General features: G+C 42.0%; 1 protein-coding gene across 4 annotated transcripts in view; it reads left to right on the forward strand.

Annotated features, from left to right (window-relative positions):
* The window catches only part of LOC147207175 (SH3 and multiple ankyrin repeat domains protein 2-like), a 172,139-nt gene extending 154,084 nt beyond the window's left edge, over positions 1-18,055 (forward strand). For all 4 annotated transcript variants that reach the window (XM_086106237.1, XM_086106238.1, XM_086106235.1 and 1 more), the window contains one exon: positions 9,476-18,055. In XM_086106237.1, the coding sequence (XP_085962363.1) occupies positions 9,476-10,007 (532 nt within the window). In that variant the 3' untranslated portion in view covers positions 10,008-18,055. The remainder of the gene's footprint in view (positions 1-9,475) is intronic.
* The last annotated feature ends 1,038 nt before the right edge of the window (positions 18,056-19,093 follow it).

Consider the following 19,093-nt stretch of genomic DNA (forward strand, 5'->3'; position numbering starts at 1 on the left):
TGAGACTGTTGACTTAAGATAAGGAGACAGGAGGCCCAAGTCTACAGGATGGAATGTACAAGGGCCACTGGGACCAAACAATATCACCTCTGTCTTCTTTTCATTGAATCTCAAGAAATGTTGTGCCATCCAGGTTTTGATTTCTTCCAGACAGGATAGGAGTGGCCTTAATGAGAAGGCGTCTTTCTTGCTCAGTGGGACATAGATCTGGCAGTCATCTGCATAGCAGTGGAAGGGAATACCATGTTTCCTTAAGATGGAACCCAATGGGAGCAGATACAGCGAGAACAGCAGAGGCCCCAGAATTGAGCCCTGTGGAACACCACATGACAGGGGAGCAGTGCGTGACTCAGAGCAGCCAAGGCTGAACCAGAAGGTTCTGTCAGCTAAATAGGACCTAAACCACTCAAGAGCACTGCCGCCAATGCCCACCAAGTGCTGCAAACGAGTCAGCAGAATACTGTGATCCACGGTATCAAATGCTGCAGTTAAGTCCAATAAAACTACACACACGTGGTCTCCAGAGTCATTTGCCAGGAGGATGTCATTAGAAACGCGTAACAGGGCTGACTCCGTGCTATGCATCGTCTTGAAACCTGACTGGAAGACCTCCAAGATGTTATGTTCATCCAAGAAAAATTTCAACTACATGTGCACCACTTTTTCCAGAATTTTGGAAATGAAAGGCAGTTTGGAAATGGGCCTGAAACTTGACAGCACATCTGGATCAAGACCAGGTTTCTTGATCAAGGGTTGGACCACAGCATGTTTAAACTGTTGGGGAACTACACCAGAAGAGAGGCTGCTGTTGATGATATCCAAGACTGATGCGCCAACACTCGGGAGAACCTCCTGAAAGAAGTGCGGGGGAAGAGAGTCGCAAGGGGAGCCAGATGGCTTCGTCTGGCGAACTACATCCTCCAAAAGCGCCAAGGACACAGTTTCAAAAGAATTTAGCACAGCTGAACATGGAACATGGACAGAGGGGTCAGATGCAGTATTTGAGACCGGAGTCCTAGCTGTAGAGACCTTATCAATGAAAAACTGAAGGAATCTGTTGCACATCCCAGGTGAAGAATCCGAGCAAGTAGGCAGAGGGGGTTTGAGTACAGAATCTATCGTTTTAAATAGTGCGCGTGGGTTGTGACGGTTAGCTTGAATAAGGTCCGACAGATATTCTCTTTTGGCCTCTTTTACTGTGAGCTGGTAGTTACGCCAGCAGTCTTTCCAAATTTGATAAGAGACATGCAATTTGTCATTTTTCCACTTGCGTTCGGCTTTGCGACACCCCTGCCTAGCTGCGCGGGTAATGTCGTTAAACCATGGCTCGGGTTTAGGTTTTGGGAGCACAGTTTTTGAAGGAGCCACCAAATCCAGGATGGCACGGCATGATGAGTTGAACCAAGAGGTGAGTTCCTCTGTGTTCGACGAGGGTACGCAAAGGTTATTAAAGGCATCAGAGAAACGACTAGCAGTGCGAGGGTTAAAAATTCGGCGTTTAAAACTAGGAGCGGCAGATTTCACAGCAGCATGCGATAAGACTACGTCAAATAAAACTGCCATGTGATCAGAAATCCCATTTTCAAGGACTTCCAGATTTGACACCGGTAGACCATAAGCAAGGACAAGGTCTAAAATATGACCTTGTTCATGTGTCGGGCTCCTCACATACTGCACGAAATTAAGAGTCGATAAGTCTTAAGAAGTCCTTTGCTAGCATTTTTTCCGGACAGCACACATGGATATTAAAATCCCCCATTAGGAGGATATGATCATATCTCAGCCTGATTTCCGCAAGAAAGGTTGAAAAGTCGTTTAAAAAGTCTTTGTTGTATTTAGGAGGACGGTAAATGACAGCACAGAGCACCGGGAAAACACGACCGACTTCAAAGAAGGTTGCTTCAAAGCTGGTGGCTGATGTGGTGAATGTGCACCGTTTACATTTGAAATTGTTCTTAAAGATGCTCACCTGATCACCATGGAGAATACCAGACGAAAAGCATATGATGCAGCTTTTAAACTAAAAGCGATCACTCTGGCAGTAAAAGAAGGAAATCAAGCTGCTGCCCGTAATCTTGGCATAGATGAGTCGATGGTGCAAAGGTGGAGGCTCCGGCAAGAAGAACTGAGCCAGTGTAAAAAGACAACCAAAGCTTTTAAAGGTTTTCAAGGTGGGCCATCGTGGTGTTATAGATTCATGAAACGGAAAAGCCTGTCTATTAGGGCACGCACGACGTTGTGTCAGCAGCTCCCTCCCAATTACGAGGATAAACTTGCTTCGTTCCGCACATTCACACAAACAAAGATAGCGGAGAATTCCATCACCCCAGATGAAATAATAAATATGGACGAAGACCCTCTGACATTTCATTTGCCTCTCACTCAGACTGTAAATAAAAAAGGTGACTCCCCGTCATACTGAAAACAAGCGGCCACGAGAGAACACATTTTACCTGTGTTTTGAGCCGCGCAGCATCGGGCCTAAAGCTGCCAACGATGATCATTTTTAAGCGGCTGACTATAGAAATAATTTCATATATCTCATATACATCCCATTTATATGATTTGCATTATTCTATTTATTTATTTCTAGTGGGCTGCAGTATTTCTCCTCGTAATTACGCAAATGCACATCAAGATCTCTCTTTGTCTGGCCTCTTATTATGTGTGTCAGCATAATTTCGTTGTGCAAATGCATTTATCATGCTCATAAAAATATGGAGATTATTTTCACCTTAAGAAATTTTGCGGGTTTTTTCTGCGGGGCTTCAGCGGGGGACCGCACCCAGAGGCGCTCCACGGCGGCAGGGACGCAGAAGCAAACCCCCGCCTACTCATTGGCCAGCGGTTAATAGTACGGTGCGGCGCATATAATTACAAAATGGATTTTTCTTCATAAATCTGAGCATGCGGCTCTTAATCAGGTGCGGTCTGTAGACCGGAATTTACGGTAAATGAAATAATATCAATCAATAATAAATTCAAATTCAGTTCAGCAACATTAACTCAGGAGCACAATATATAAAACACTTTAGTCTCCAAAACAAAATTCTTGATTGGATCGGCACATATAGACAAACAAGCGTTCAAACTCATATTCATATCGACAGACAATGGAATCCCAAACCTCAAAGCCGTGAAACAAACATGCTAACCACTACTTCACCATGATGCCTGCTAATGATTATTTAATTTCATAAAACATTCCAACCCCATTTACTGCAAGAACAAAAACTTATTCTTTGGTAAATGTACTTTTAGTAGATGGTAGATTATACCTTTTTTTTGGGGGGGGGGGGGGGTGCAAGTGAGGACTAGTGAGGAAAGAATCAAGGTCGGTCAGGTGAATGTTGCCAAATAACACGCCTGAGACTTGCTCCCGGATTCGGATCATGAGGTGGTCAATGGCACAGTTAAAAAGATCAGGAGCGGCCACGCAGCCCTGTCTGACCCCGCTGTTAATGGGGAGTCACTCTGAGTCCTTTCCATTCACATGAACACGGCTCACAGAGTCGCTGGAACAATGTGGTTATTTTGGGTGGAACTCAGAGGTACTTCACAATGTTCCGAAGGGAGAGGTGGTCAACTGTGTCAAGGGCAGCTTTAAGATCTATGAAAGCTATAAAGAGATGTTGGTCCTTCCGAAACTCTCTGACCTTCTCAACAATGAGTCGAAGAGCAGAGATGTGGTTTATAGGGGACCGGTTGGGCAGGAAGCCAGCTTGTTGAGGTCAGTTATACATGTGCACATTAGATGTTGACTTTTTTTCAGGAATCCTGCGAGATTCCCATGCCATGTGAGTGAGAGTTGTTTTCACCGGGAGCAGGATGGGACAGGATTTTCATTTTTATGATGTTCTGGGACTGGGATGGGATAGGATTTGGGTTTTTTGCGGGAGTGGAATGAGATGGGAGAGAAAATCCACTCACGTGTCACAATCTGGTCCACATAATATTTTTCATCTGTACTTCACATAGTAGTTACAGTACTGAAGAAGGCACATTGGGAGAGTGGGCAGCAAGATTGGTAATTTACTCAATAATTCCCTGCATGACTCTAGATGCTTATTCCTATTGAGGAAGTTGAACCATTTCATATACAGTACCTGTCGAGAGCTTTTTCCTCAATTGTGTCAATATTTTACTCTTCAGTTGCATCCTTGGGTTACGTGTGACCAGAGGTGGGACATCCATGTTATATGTGGGTATTCAATGTGGATTTAATCACGATTGTCATATTGGGCACCCTTCCTCTGAATCATCCATAGATATGAGTGTAAAGTTTTTGGGGGGGGTTCTACTGTATTTGTGCCCTGCAATTGGCCTGTGACCAATCCAGGGTCCCTGAAGTCCGCTGCGCCCCTATTTAGGATAAGCAGTATAAAAGATGCATGGATTTTTAAAAAAAAATTTAAAAAACAATCTAACAACACGCAACTCTGCCACTTCAAAGCAGTCCAGATGAAATATTAATCCAGTACCATGACAAAACGCTTTTAATAAAATACCTTTTATTCACTGTCAATGATGATAAATACAGCCATGAAACAAAATTAAGAGACCATTTTGTTTTCTTCCATTTCTTGCTGAGTTTCATGTCTGGTGCCACTCAGAGTGTATCAAGTGACAAACTGACACAAAAGGAAACATGCAATGCCTAATAGCACCGTTTTTGGCTTTACATTGACGTAAGAACTGAAGTGATTTTGGTTATTATCAAAAGAGCCTTTTGGAAACTGTTTGGATCTTAAATTGGATTCATATGAGCTGCTTTTGTTGTCATCAATAGAGTGGTCCAAACAAATGTACCTTTAGTTGCATTAGGCATTTAAAAGCACCAAGAAATGAAGAAACACAGGTGGTCTTTTTTTCCCCCCATGGCTGTTTCTATTAATATGAAAATGGCTTGTACTGACCAAGCAAATTCTGACACCAAGAACCAATGATGATGAATTTCCAATCTGATTGGTTTAAGAAATAATCCCACTGCTCATGTTGTTTAAGTTACATCAGCCAGCAGTGCTGATTCTGAAAGCTCTGGGAAATTTAGTTGGCGTAGCAGCAGTTTGAAATCTGACTGGACAAAAAATGAAGGAAAAAAAATATATATATATATACATGTGTGTGTATACATACACACACACACACACACACACACACATATATATACACACACACACACACACACACTCTCCATCTTCCAAATTCACAATTGGAAGCAGTTCAGGCAAAGAGAGAGAGAAATGCTATGAAATTTAGAGACTCGATTGCATGGGTGTACCACCCACCTCTGCATGTGAATTTTGGTGCAAAGAATATTAATAAAGTCAAAGAAGCAAAATGAGGCATTCTGCTAATTAGTCTAATATGCAATTAATCTACAGAGGTCCCTTGGAACAAAAAGAGGCTTAATAGATGATAGAAGTCTCAGTATCATTTTGGGGGGGAGCTTGGCTGAAGTCCAATGCAACTTGGTCCACGAGAAAAAATAAACGGAGCAGGATGAGTGAAATATATAACTCCATAATGTAATAACAGGCCATACCATAATAAATGTGTGTGTGTGTTTTTTTTTTACTGTAATAGACCCATAACATAATAACTGACCAATACTGTAATAAAAGCCTTGAATCTAAAACGTAATAACATTTGATCAGGAACGGGAAAAAACAAAAACTATTTCAAATGTAATAACTGAGCCCATAGCGTAATAATACGCAAATATCGCTTGATTTAACTTCTGATGTTTCAATATCCTCTCACTGCGAAAATGCATCTGTCTGTCTCTCTTTCTCTCTCTCTCTCTCTCTCACTCTCTCTCTCTCTCTCTTGGACTCCCTTGCTCCATGTATTCGTCTCTTTACGTTGATGGTTAGCATGACCTCGAGTTCTGTCAGCTGCTCCTTAGCCTTTCAGGTTATGTCAAAATGTCTTGGGAACACAATTGGAAATTCTGTCCATCAATGTTACCAAGGGACCAAGGGTAGTCTTGGACATAATATCTCTAAGCATTAAGTGAAACAAGCAAATAGTACAAATAGAGACAAGGAAACAAGAGAGCATGCATTTTCATAGTTATATCCAAGAATCAAAATATTAATAAAGTGATGTAGTATATTCATAAATTATGGGCTTGGTTATTAAATTTATAAAGATGTTTTTGTGTTCTAGGTTCAGGACTTTTATCACATTTTAAAAAGGACAAATTAATTATGGTATGGGTCTATTACGTTACGGGCTGTTATGACGTTATGGGCTTCGACAAAGCAGAAGGCAGACAGATGGCAGAGACTTGTCAGTTCATTAATGCATCATGTTCTTCTGGGCCTCCTATCTCATGCGTGTGAATGTGAGTGTGTGCGTGCGTGTTCATACATGATGTTTATCACGTGTCTTATGTCTCAAATGTCCTCTGTCTCCGTTTCATCCATCCTACACGGTTTCCTGTGGAGAGGCTGGTGGTGAAAAGTGCCCAACTTCATCCTGTAAGTGGCCATGCCATGTAAATGGTCCAGTTCCATTTTGGCAGAATGACCCCCAGCACCCTTCACTTCCCCTCGGGCTGTTCCATATGTTCCAAGCAGGGAAGCGCCATATCTAGGGTAGATGTAGCAAGCTGCTGGTAACAAAAAAAAAAAAAGAAAAAAAAGTAGTTTGACTATGTCAAGGTCAGATGTGGCCTGTTTCATGCTCTCAGCATAGACATTGTTAGCACACTTATTTACTAAGATCCCAATAGCGAGCCCTAAATTGCATCTTCACTCAGTCTAACCTTTTGAGCGCACTGTTGACAAAAGTTATAAAAGTTGTACTGACTGCCGTATTCAAAAGATGATTTTGTGCTTTAAGTAGCGCTGGATGTTGAAGTGATGAAATTGGAAGTGTTTATGGAAGAAAAACAAACATACAATATTCCTAAGTTACATTGAAATATATCGCCCCGATCGTTTTAGTGAATGGGTCATCCTTTCGTGCTTCTGATTTTAAAACTTAAAACAGCACACCTGGAAAATCACTTTGGGAGAACCCAGCACTAAAAAAAGTGTCACGAGTCACTGAAATGACCCAGATGCAATGAAATGCAGAGTCGATGACAGTTTTGTCATCTGTGACACGCTCCAAATCAGCCTCCTATCACACAATCGTCGTACAAAAGCTAATGCATGCTAATTAACAAATAACTTTAATGCTGAATGTTTTCTTTTTTCTACATCAGCCCTGCAATTGTATATCCTGCCTCTTGGCTCCAGCTCACTTATGACTCTAATGAGGATGAGCACTATAGAATGTTATGGAAAGTATTAACTGGACAAAATGGTTATTAATTTTTGTGGTTGTAACTTGCAGTGGTTTAGAATTGCACTTAATGATACTGTGAGATGTTCCTCATATTTGGGGACAGTTGTTCAAAAAAATGTCATTTGGATAAAATGATTCAGATTTTTTGATATCTGGTAATCCGTTTTACTTTTATGCCATTTTTTTAAAGCAACATTGGATTGATTAATTCTGATCCAGATCAACCGTTTCGACATCTCTTAAATGTGGCCTACCTGCTCTGACAAGAACAGGTAGAAGAGCCGACATCGGGTCACTTTAGTGAGATGCGTTTCTATTTATGATTTCTTTTATGAACGCTCATTTGAGCCACAACAAATAACAAATATCCCTAAACAAATACATTGTGGTTATTTTGAAGGAGTCTTTTGTGTGTGTGTGTGTGTGTGTGGTGGTGGGGGGGGGGGGGGGGGGGTAGATCAAATGACCAAAAGTTAACAAACTAAATAATGTTGTCTCTTTGAAATTAACATAAAGTTATGAATGCCACTAAAAAATGGAATATATCACTGAAATCTGTTTGGGGGGGCGAGGGCTAGTTCATTTAGGCAAACTCATTTTGATTTCATTTTTACTTCATTGAAAGGCTTATTTGGTAGGTTGTCAAATTCATCACTTTAACAGTTCAACAAATGTGCAAATATAAAAAAAAACTATACACACAAAATCATACCAATTGGTTATTTGACCAATTTTTATGCTTTGCTTTAAAGTTTTGCTACATTTCTTACTGAAATGCACCTCGAAAGCCTGCCTCCTGGTGGGATCATGATCATGGCGTTTTCTTTTCTTTTTTTGATCAAAGGTATCCAGAGCCTACTGAAATGTTTTGAACATTATAAACTGAAGGTTTGATCCAATTCAGAATCCCGCTTTCCCTTTTTGAACAACTCCTTTTCAAAATTTGATTGAATAACTCATACCTGTCAACCTTTCGGAGCGCCAACCTGTATAAACTACCAAAAAAATCCTTATAAAGAACAAAAAATCCTTATAACATACCAAAGCATTTTATATGTCATAATAACGAAATTTTCAATTATATTTATTGTAGATCTCCATAATACAATGTCTGGTTAATGTCTAATCATCATTCTACTTAGTTGTATTACTGTGTTCAGAGTTGTATTCCTGCGTTACTTTTTTCACCAACTCCAAAGTTGGTGAAAAAAAACCCGGAAATTTTCAGAATCCGTATGATTTGTGCGATACGGCCATATACGTAAGATTCACCACAAAATCCGTATGAACTATGGCTAAACCGTATGAGTTGACAGGTATGATAACTCCAATCCAGTCAGATTACCTTTGGACAACTGGCCCTTGGTTAGTTACCTTTTTTTGGCTACATTGAAATGATAAAACAAATGAGTGCAACTGCCTGAATGCAATACAATTGCAAACTTCCATCCATCTTTTTTCAATACGTACCGTTTATCCTGTTGTCACTGGGAACTCTGCGAACTGACTTTGGGCAAAAGGCAGCCTGACGTGGTCGCTTGCTTATCAGAGGCCATAAACACGACACGAACAGTCATTTACTAAATTGTCAACATTGTTAAATGAATATGCCCCTGTCAAGCGGAATTTAGTCTGGATCATCTTTTCATGGCAAAATCATCTACTATAAGCAAGTTAAAAGGCTTTAAATTGCCATCCGGTCGTGAATTTATTTTAGGTCCAAAAAAGAATTTGTACACACTGCCATCTACCGCTCTTTTAATAGCATTACATTTGTATGCTGATTGGAAAAAGAATGTGTTGCTGATCCTCGTCCTCATAGTCCCACTCATAATCTTTGTACGAAAACAAAATGCAGTCTGTTTTCTGTCATTCAGAAGAGGTTGTTTTATTTGCTAGTTTCTTCCATATTTCAGGGGGTGTATCCTGTCAAAATTGATATAAGAAACATTTGAATCGTTTTATAAATTGTGAATGGAGTTAGTTGACTAATAAACTATGACCATTTTTGTCGGTTTGTGCTTCACCATTGGAAAAGATCAAAATCCAAAACTGAGAAAGGACCGTAGTTTTTAGATGCCACTAGCAGGTGTACAGTTCAGAAATTCCTTTTTATTTTTTATTTGCACCACAAATGTCACAATGGTAACTTGTCACCTCCTCTCTACTCCCGCAGGCCCCCCTCAGATGACTCAGGGATGCGCAACAACGCTGCTGCCGCCGCCGCCGCCCTCACCTCCACACCTCCTAGCAGCCTCCCCTCTCAGACACATCCCTGCAGCCCTCCGGACTCCGCCTCCTCCCTCACCCCCTGCTCTTCGCTGCCACCCTCTGTGTCACCCACGCTCACAGATGTCTTCGGCCTGCCCACCCCGCCTATGGGCAGCGGCGGAGGTTACAGTCTGAGCTCGTCGTGCGGCGGGAGCGGCAGCTCGCGGTCGCCGTCGCCGCTGACTCTCATGCAGGCGGTGGTGGCCTCGGGCAAGCCCTTCGCCTCCAAGCCCGTCGAGCTGTGGAGCAAATTCGACGTGGCCGACTGGCTGGAGAGCCTTCACCTGGGCGAGCACAGAGACGCTTTCCTGGATAATGAAATCGAGGGCGCCCACCTGCCCTCCTTGCAAAAAGAGGACCTGATAGACCTCGGCGTCACGAGGGTGGGCCACCGCATGAACATCGAGAGGGCCCTCAAGCTGCTGCAGGACAGATAAGCCCAGAGGACAGCGAAGAGCGCGTCGCAGGAGACACTTTGAGCAATCTCTTCAGAGGACGTCTACTCCAGTCACGGAAGCTTTTGTCCAAGTCGATGCTGCCTCTTGCCTTTTTTTTTTGTCCTCTCTCACCCTCATCTGAGCACTCCGGTCCAATCAGCCTCCCTCCTGCAGCCTCGAGCATCAGAGGATTGTGGGACGTTGGGAGGAGAGGAAGCTGCTGGGTGACATCAAGGGGAGCGAGAGAGAGGCCAGGATGAGGGACTGTCCCCGCCCGGATCAATGGATCCTCAAACTTTGGAAGTCATTTATTCCACATGAAAAACTCGTGCTCATCCAACTACAGCTTTGGAATACTACAGACCTTTTCCCTGTACCCCACGTGTGGGTGCATGAAAACCAGCAGAGCTGGTCTTTTTTTTTTTCCTTCTTTTTGATCCTTTTCTATCTTTGCTAGAGAATAAGATGAGAATATTTCTTCACTAGAGTCCTACCGGAGTTATATTTCTGACTGCATCTAAGGTTATAGAGAAACACTTTTGGTTTTCACCTGAACTATTAGCTCATGTTTGAATTCATACGTGGTGGCCACAAGAAGCACACACGCACACTTACTGCACACAATTCCGTGAGAAAGAAGACGCTGTCTTCAGACATGCACACATGAAGCATGAATATCGACACACCGTCACTGCGACCGCCTTCTCCTGAGAGAGTAGAATGTGGATCGAGGTGGTCGTTCGAGCCGTTTGCTCCTGCAGTGTGGCGCCAAGGCCGCCTCCGCATTGCCAAAAGGCCAACGCCAGTAGTGATGCCATCCAAAGCTTCAACAATGTTGGAGCAGTTCACCCGGGGTCAACTCGCATCAGCTTGTCATCCCTTGGTGTGTATGCGTGTGTGTGCTTGATACATATTGTTTGACTTCTACTAATTCCTTCCTCTGAGCAGTACGGTGAATCCCTGCAGTGGTGACCTCCTCGACTCACAGCTGAGTTCATTAGACATCTTCAAGGAGCCGTTTTTGACTGATTAGCTGAAGGCTAATGGAGGAGATGCATGTAGTAAAGTAAAATGGAAAGTAACTTTGGGGCAAACAAAATACTGCAATTCAAATTTGTAGGTCCAGAAGTATTTAAATAATAACAGACTTATGATTTGGGACAATTCATTCACAATGAAACCATCAAAATTGTATCAAAGTGTAGATTTTCAGCCTGACTAGTTACTATCTTGGACTTAGACATTTTTGAGATGGCACATCCATTTTCAGGAGGTCAAAAGTATTTGGACTCGCAAGGTTATTATTTTTCTAAGTATGGCCACTTAGTTCGTTCAAGAAAAATGAAGCAAAGAGATCCCAATGCAACAAAGACTCCAAAAAAACAACATAAATCGATCGACAAGAGAGTTATGACATTTGCGATGAGAACCCCAATCACCAGCTTTAATAAAATTACAGAGGACGACTGAAGTAGATGATGGAAGAACACTTTCTGCGGTGAAAAACAGTATTCACGGGCAGAGTCAAAAATATGCATTCTCAAAATCGATAATGAAGAGATGCTTTCATGAATGTAAGCACAATACGGTGCAAGTTAGGGGGGGGGGGGGGGGGGTCCCGATCAGGTTCAGAGGCAGGGCCCCAGAATATCTGTTCAGTTTGGTGCAGAAGGAAAACAAAATGCTTGCTAACTGGTTCTGATTGACTTCAGCTAAACATATCTTCTGTGTCAGACATAATAATGCATGAAGACAAAAGCAATGTTTCACTTTCATAGACAGTGTCACTTTTAGTCTAGTTGATGATGCTTCGGCCATTTGTTGGATGGTGGTCGTGGTCCGGAATGATTATGGTGGCTAAGAGGCTAACTTAGCTATGCTAATGCTTATTGTGAACCCGACCAATTAAAATGACATTCTCCGTTTTGTAGTTTTGACCTGAGCCCAAAACTCAAATATCAAAACTCACTTTTTTTCACATTATATTCAAGAAATAACCGGATAATCAGTTTTATATTTTTTAAATTGTCGATTGAAAATGGAAATAACAAATAGTAGATGGATTGCATGGAAGTCATGTCACGTTACACTTCACTAAGCTTTTGTCGAATCCATGGTGGTTGTGAGAACAGACAAAAACAAAAAGAAATGTCATTGACCAAATACTTCTGGACCTACCTGTTAAATCAGGTGTGTTGGAGAAAGGAGACATCTAAAAACCAGGCTCTTGTGCACCCCACGTTAAAAGATTGTATACTATTTATTACAATGGGACCATAGCGCTCTCTTTCTCTCTCTCTCTCTCTATATATATATATACAGTATGTATATATATATATTAGAGCTGTCAAACGATTAAAATATTTAATCTAATTAAAAATGCAACTGTCATAATTAACTCAAATGAACTAAAAAATTAATCGTGATTACTCACACATTTTTTTATCATTTCTGAATTTCCTTTTACATTTTTTGTCCTATTTTTCCCCATTTTAATGCTCTCATTAACATGGAATCATGAATCAGTTTTCTATGTGTGACGAGGTCACAACTATGATGGTCTCGAGCTCCACGTCGCTGCCGCCTCAAGAACACCAGACACTAGGATGTGGCTTTTCTCTCTTTTTTTTTTATTGCCTGCAACACAGTATGGCGGGAGGGATAGGTGAAGTCACGGGGCTTTTCAGTCTCAAAAATAACCTGTGACTTCCCTGGTAGCTCTCCCTGAACTAAACATCATCCATAAGAAAACTAAATGCACAACAAAACAAAATATACAACATAGGTGATCGTATATTAACTATTTACCATAAAAGGGGAAAAAAACACACTTCCACTGGTATTTACGTGATGCCGCTGAACGCATCACATGCAGCAGAACGGCTGCGCAATGTACAATAATGGCGGCCGCGACGAACCGCGCGGGTACACGCCAGCCACACTGATAGCCAAATGAAAAATGACACGAAAGACTATATACAGTACAACCAAAAGGAAAGAAGCATTACCTGCAACACAGTATGGCGGGAGGGATAGGTGAAGTCACGGGGCCTTTCAGTCTCAAAAATAACTGCGCAACAAAAAAACACCTGTTAACTCAATGGATAAAAACTTTCATTCGACAAAACTTAAATTAAATGACGACACAAAAAGCAATGTGGACTCGGAACAAATCAGGGAACTAATTAAATACACAGCACCGTAGAAAAAGGAAAAACAAAGTGACATATTGTAATTAAACTAGAAATGAATCCGGACCATGAATGAAACCTGATTTACCCTGTGACTTCCCTGGTAGCTCTGCCTGAATTACGGCGGGAAGCTGGTGCCATACTGTGCGCTGTTGCGTCACTTCCGTCATAATTTAATAAAAGCAATATATCACTCCGTTACATATGTGCCAAATGCAAATATTTACTGAAATAACAATTTCGATTTTCAATTTTACATGAACATTTTTCACTTGGAGCAGTTATTCACACATAATCTCTCACACAATATTACTGTCCATCAACAACAGTGAAAAAAATATTTTGTCACACAACAGCTGCTTTAACAGCTTTTTTATGAAATCAAAACAGAGCAATATAACATTATAAAGTGCACATCTAAGGTAAACTAGTACTCAGCCTATAGTGGATTTAAACCATGGTTGCATACTTCGTTTTTCTCAAGTTTGCTTTGAACACAGCAGTCTGTTTCTGTATGTTTGTTGAAGAATAACGAGACACCGGACACCAGTGTTCGTTATGTGCCGCTGTATTCAAAACTGCCGGCCGTACAAACAAGCGCACGCACTTCCCCCGTGCTGCTGGGGCAAACCATTCTGAAAGAGGGGGGTTTCACTCCCCCTACCACAGTCAGGCTATGTTGATTGTGTTGGTCCTTCTTGCGCGGAAGTCTCTCTACGGTTTTGTGTAGACCTCATTTCGGATGACTACACTTGGTTCGATGACAACACTGGAGACGTTTTATTTTCGCTAGGTCGCTACCACTGCAGCGCAATGTCACTGTCAGACGAACACAGAGAAGCTCAGAACACTGTAACCTTCCACACAAAATAGTTCCAAACAAGTAACAATCGCGTCAGTGGCATACATCGTGTACCTGTATGATATAGAGAGAGAGAAGAACAGGTAACTTTGGTCTTGTCAGTGGAGCAATCTGGCAACTTTTTAAAAGTAAACTTTCCATTCATAAACTCTTTAAGTATCCGTTTTTGGTGTCTCGCGCTGCCGTGGCTGGTAAAACAGACATGGGCGTGGACTTCTGCAGCGCGCTTGTTTTGTTTCTGGTTTATTTATAGAGCAACGTAACATCCGCTGTGACGTGTGCCGCGTTAATCTCGCGAGAAAAATTTGAATCCTGTTAAAATTCATTTAAATTAATGCCAATAAAAACGCGCTAAACTGACAGCTCTGATATAGATATATATATATATATATATATATATATAGTTAGACTTTTTCAAATACAATGGACACTTTTCGTGTGATATCAGACCACTGCTGCTCAAGAACTTCCACACTGTTCCAATTGGACAAACCAAACAAGTCACTGATGTAATTGTTTTATGTTTGAAAATGTGTGATCGTAACTTGGGCCCCACTCTAGCAAGCAAGCAAGACAAACCATCGCGACTCAAGCAGTAAAAGCACAGCTCGACAGATTGAAAGCAGCGGCGAGGAGCAACAATACGAGAAGGACTGAGCCTGGAGCATTGCTAGCAGACTCGGTTTTTGAGGATGATGTGATACTCTGCGCAGTGTTGCCACAACCGGTGATCAACAGGGTGAAAAAGAAATGCTGCTGCTCTTCCTTCACAAGTCCTGTTCTCACGCGGGATGCCACATCCGTCACTCGCACGTCACTTGACTGGAGACGTTCACAACACATTTGTCATAATGTTACCGCAAATTTTATTAGTATTGTATGCCTCTTTTACGAATACGACCAATACATGCAAATGCTGAGCACGCTATGTGTGTGCTTTTCTCTTCCGTGACGCTTTTCTCAGTATAACTTGGCCATTACCACATGATTGCTTGGCGTTTTATCTCATTAACAAGTATAGAGAGCGGAAGTGAATAGATGGAAAAGTAATTCACAAGTGGTCTGATGTCACTATGAGGAGCTATTCGATTTTTTTGTGTGGACGTTTTGTCATCTAGAGCCCAACGGTGAGTCTTTTTTTTTTCCACACCAAAAAAAAAAGGGTGGAAGGCGTCAACGGCCAGTCTGGCTCAGGAATTTTAAATAGGTGCAAACACGATATAATATATATTTGATTATGCACCGAGTAAAAGCAGCTTTGAGATACCCGGAATGGGAGTGATCCCCTTGTCCTTGAAAACGACCAGTACAAGTGCGTTGTTTTACGATTGCAGAGCTGTCAAATTGAAGACTATTTTATTCATCTGGATCCAGAATTGAATCTTCCTTTAATCCTTTCTACCGTATTTTCCGCACTAAAAGGTGCACCTAAAAGCCTTCCATTTTCTTAAAAGCTCACAGCGCGCCTTGAAATCCGATGCGCCTTGTGTCATTACGGTAATATGTCGAACCCCAAAATGGCTCCTTGCTGGAGACATGCAATAGAACACGGAAATAGAATAGCGGCAAGAGAGTTCAACGTTAACGAGTCAATGTTATAACTTGCTGTTGGTTCCGTGAACTGTGCCGCTGCTTTATTAAATAAGTTTTACTGACATTTGATCGTTCTGTAGCAACGCCACTCAACACCGAAGCTATTTAGCTGTTGTCGCTTGTTCAAAGCTTCTTTGATCTGTGACGTGGTTGCGTCGGCGCTGATTGGTTGAACCACGTGCGTACGTGCACGCGCTCGCAACAGAGAGCAGCGGACTATGGACAGCTGAGGCGCGCTTCGCTCGAGTGGCATTTCCTTGAGCGTAGCTCCATCTAGTGGATGCATTGTAGATTGCGTCTTATAGTGCGGTGCGTCCAATATATGAAAAAATTACAATATAGGCCATTCATCGAAAGTGCCCCTCATAATCCAGTGCACCTTTTAGTGCGGAAAACACGGTATTTCAATTCAACTAATGACTTACACGAATATATAGCTGCAGTATAACTCAACATGTTTGTTTTATACAAAAGCTCCCTTTCAATGCAACACCATCTTCATTGTGAGTAATCAAGATGGTCGTATCAATGGAAAAGCCTCAAGATGACTTCCCTTCACATCATAAATATCATAAACGATGCTGCACTAAGATACATTTTATGGAGTGGAGCAAAAAAAGCAAAATAGTAGGGATGCACACACGTCGTAGCGCTTCGTCTTTTGAGATAAACAGTGGAAATATTCCTCTCTGAAGTTGGTTCATAGCTCGAGAGTGTCACAAAAGAATTGCTTTGCCGGCTTCAGGGTTTTATGCCGAAAGAGTGTGAACACGCACATACATCCACTCACTCCCCCTGAGCCCTAACCATCGCAAGAAACAAGCAGGCACAGATCGGCTTGGATTAGACGAAAACGGTAAAAAGCATTGTAATTGGATCGCTTTTTATTATGCCGGAGCTGGCTAGGTGGTGCGCGAGTCCAATACAGGGTTGAAATGTGTATATAAGAGTGTTTTAACAAGAGTCTAATTGTGTGCATGTATAGAATTATTAAAAGGCTTAGAGTGGAAACAATCTTAGGAAGGGTTCCTTTCTGACCTGACATCCAAAGCAGCGTCCCATCATCCCAGTGAGGACGCCTTAAGTAAGGTCCCGGGTCCCTTTGGTTCCATCCCCACAGCCACCGTTCGCGACTAAGCGGATTATTTCGGAGTTTACTTGGCGTGTGATTTTGGTACATCGGCAACCCTCGTGTCTGCAAAGAGATCAACGGTACTTTTCGAGATTGGTTTTTATCACGCTGGGCTGCCTTGGAGGCGTTGGATGAAACCGACAAATGCTGTGTGTTCTGTGAACATTAGCGGCGCAGAGGCCGGCACGGGACGACGCTGCTATAAAGCTGCAACTTATTTTCAAACAAAAGAGTGACGTGTGTCAGCAGGGGTCGACAAGCACAGTATTTTTAAACATTTGTATAGAGTTCTATGACATTTTATAGAGATTATCTTGAAAAAGGTGTTCGGCACTGGTGTGTGGATTTGCCAAATACAGAAATATTAAATAGCTACGACCGTGGATATTATCATTTAGGGTTTTGTAAGAAGCAATATTTAATCTGAATGAATCTCCTTTGTTGTGTTTTAATTTCCCATTATAAAGTGACATATCACCTTATGCTTACTTGTCTGTATTTCAACGAACTGTTGCCTAGATGCAATTTATCTAACTCATGTGGTAGATTTCGGCGATGTTGGCCAATCGAGTGACCACAAAAATCAGGTATTTTCTGACCGCCACTTGCCTAATCTGTCATTCTCGAAAAAAATTCCTGCCTCGAGAGAGTGCAGCCTGTGTATTGAAACAAACCGATATAAATCTGTACATTTTTAATATATATACAGTATGTCTGCTGGCCAACTTAGTAGGGAACTAAAGCAACACGTACATAAAGGCCCCCCCTTTTCTCCCCCAAAAACATAAAAAAAGGAGAAAAAAAATCATTGTGGATCAACAGGTCACCAAACCATGTTCTGTGTTGCAAATGTAGAGCCGAGTAGATGTCGTGAGAATCCTTTGTTTAGGAAAAACATGGCTCACTAAACCTTACACTTCCACTGCCGCCTTTGAATGCTGCTCCCACTATTCTCATTGTTCAACATTTGGCGAACCCTTTCTGTCTTTTTACATATTTTGGTTCCATTATTAGATTTTATTCTTTGATTAAGTCTTGATCTAGACAAAGCTGTTTTTCAGTAATTTGTGAAGACTTATGTTATTTTTTTTCGATGTTGCTGTAATTTTGTGCTTCGAAAGTCATCATAGAATCAACTAATTACTGAAATGAATAGAGAGAATTTTCCTGTAAGTGCACTCTTCATTCCCTCCTGCCCCCTCAAATCCTCAAGAATTCTTGTATGGCAACCAAAAGTCACTGTAAAAAAATAAATAGAACATTGCACTAGTGTTGTTGTCCTCTCACTGATTGCTTGTTTGTGCGGGCATGTCACTGGGGCACTGCGCGCTGGCAACACAACGGCTTGGAGATAGAAGAGGTGACATAAAATATATTGTGTGGCCTTGATCATTGATATTAATATATAAATTCAGCCCATTTTCACACCTTGAAAAGCTTCATCTCTCCGAGGAATATGTTCTCCAAGTTGCGTTATCTATCCATCCATCCATTTTCCGAACCGCTTAATCCTCACTAGGGTCGCGGGGTGTGCTGGAGCCTATCCCAGCTGTCTTTAGTCAACAAGTGGGGGACATCCTGAACTGGTTGCCAGCCAATCACAAGGCACACATAGACACAACCATTCGCGCTCACACCTAAGGACAATTTTCAATCAGCCTGCCATGGATGTATTTGGAATGTGGGAGGAAACCGGAGTGCCCGGAGAAAACCCACGCAGGCACGGGGAGAACATGCAAATTCCACACAGGAGGGCCGAAGCCGGAATCGAACTCTGCACCTATGCACTGTGAGGCGAATGTGCTCACTACCTATTCGCCCACCGTGCCGCCTAATATTGAAACAATAATGTACCCGTAATACCATAGTGTGTTTTGGCCCGATGGTCGACTGGTTGGTGCGGGGATCGGCAACACGCGGCTTTCGAGCCGCATGCGGGTCTTTAGCGCCCCCAGTGGCTCCCTAGAGCTTTTTCAAAAATGTTTGAAAATGGAAAATGATGGGAGGGAAATATATTTTTCTGTTTTAATATGATTTCTGTCGGAGGACAAACCTGACACAAACATTATTAACGCTTTCCGATGCTGTAAAAATGCGTCGAATAAATATTAAATGTCAACATTTGCGGCATAGCCTGCGACACGCGTTTCTATTCACAGGACGGGATGTCAGTCGGGGCTGTTGTAAAATGCCGTTGATGTACAATTCACTGAGGGTACTTGCTAAGAATGGGAATCTGGGTGGCCACGAGAAGCATTTTTAAACGGTACACGTGAGCTACGATAGTTAGCACGCTGCGAAAGTGCGT

Source organism: Hippocampus guttulatus, chromosome 3 (assembly GCF_054856545.1).
Source record: "Hippocampus guttulatus isolate MCC_2025c chromosome 3, RoL_Hgut_1.0, whole genome shotgun sequence".
NCBI lineage: Eukaryota > Metazoa > Chordata > Actinopteri > Syngnathiformes > Syngnathidae > Hippocampus > Hippocampus guttulatus.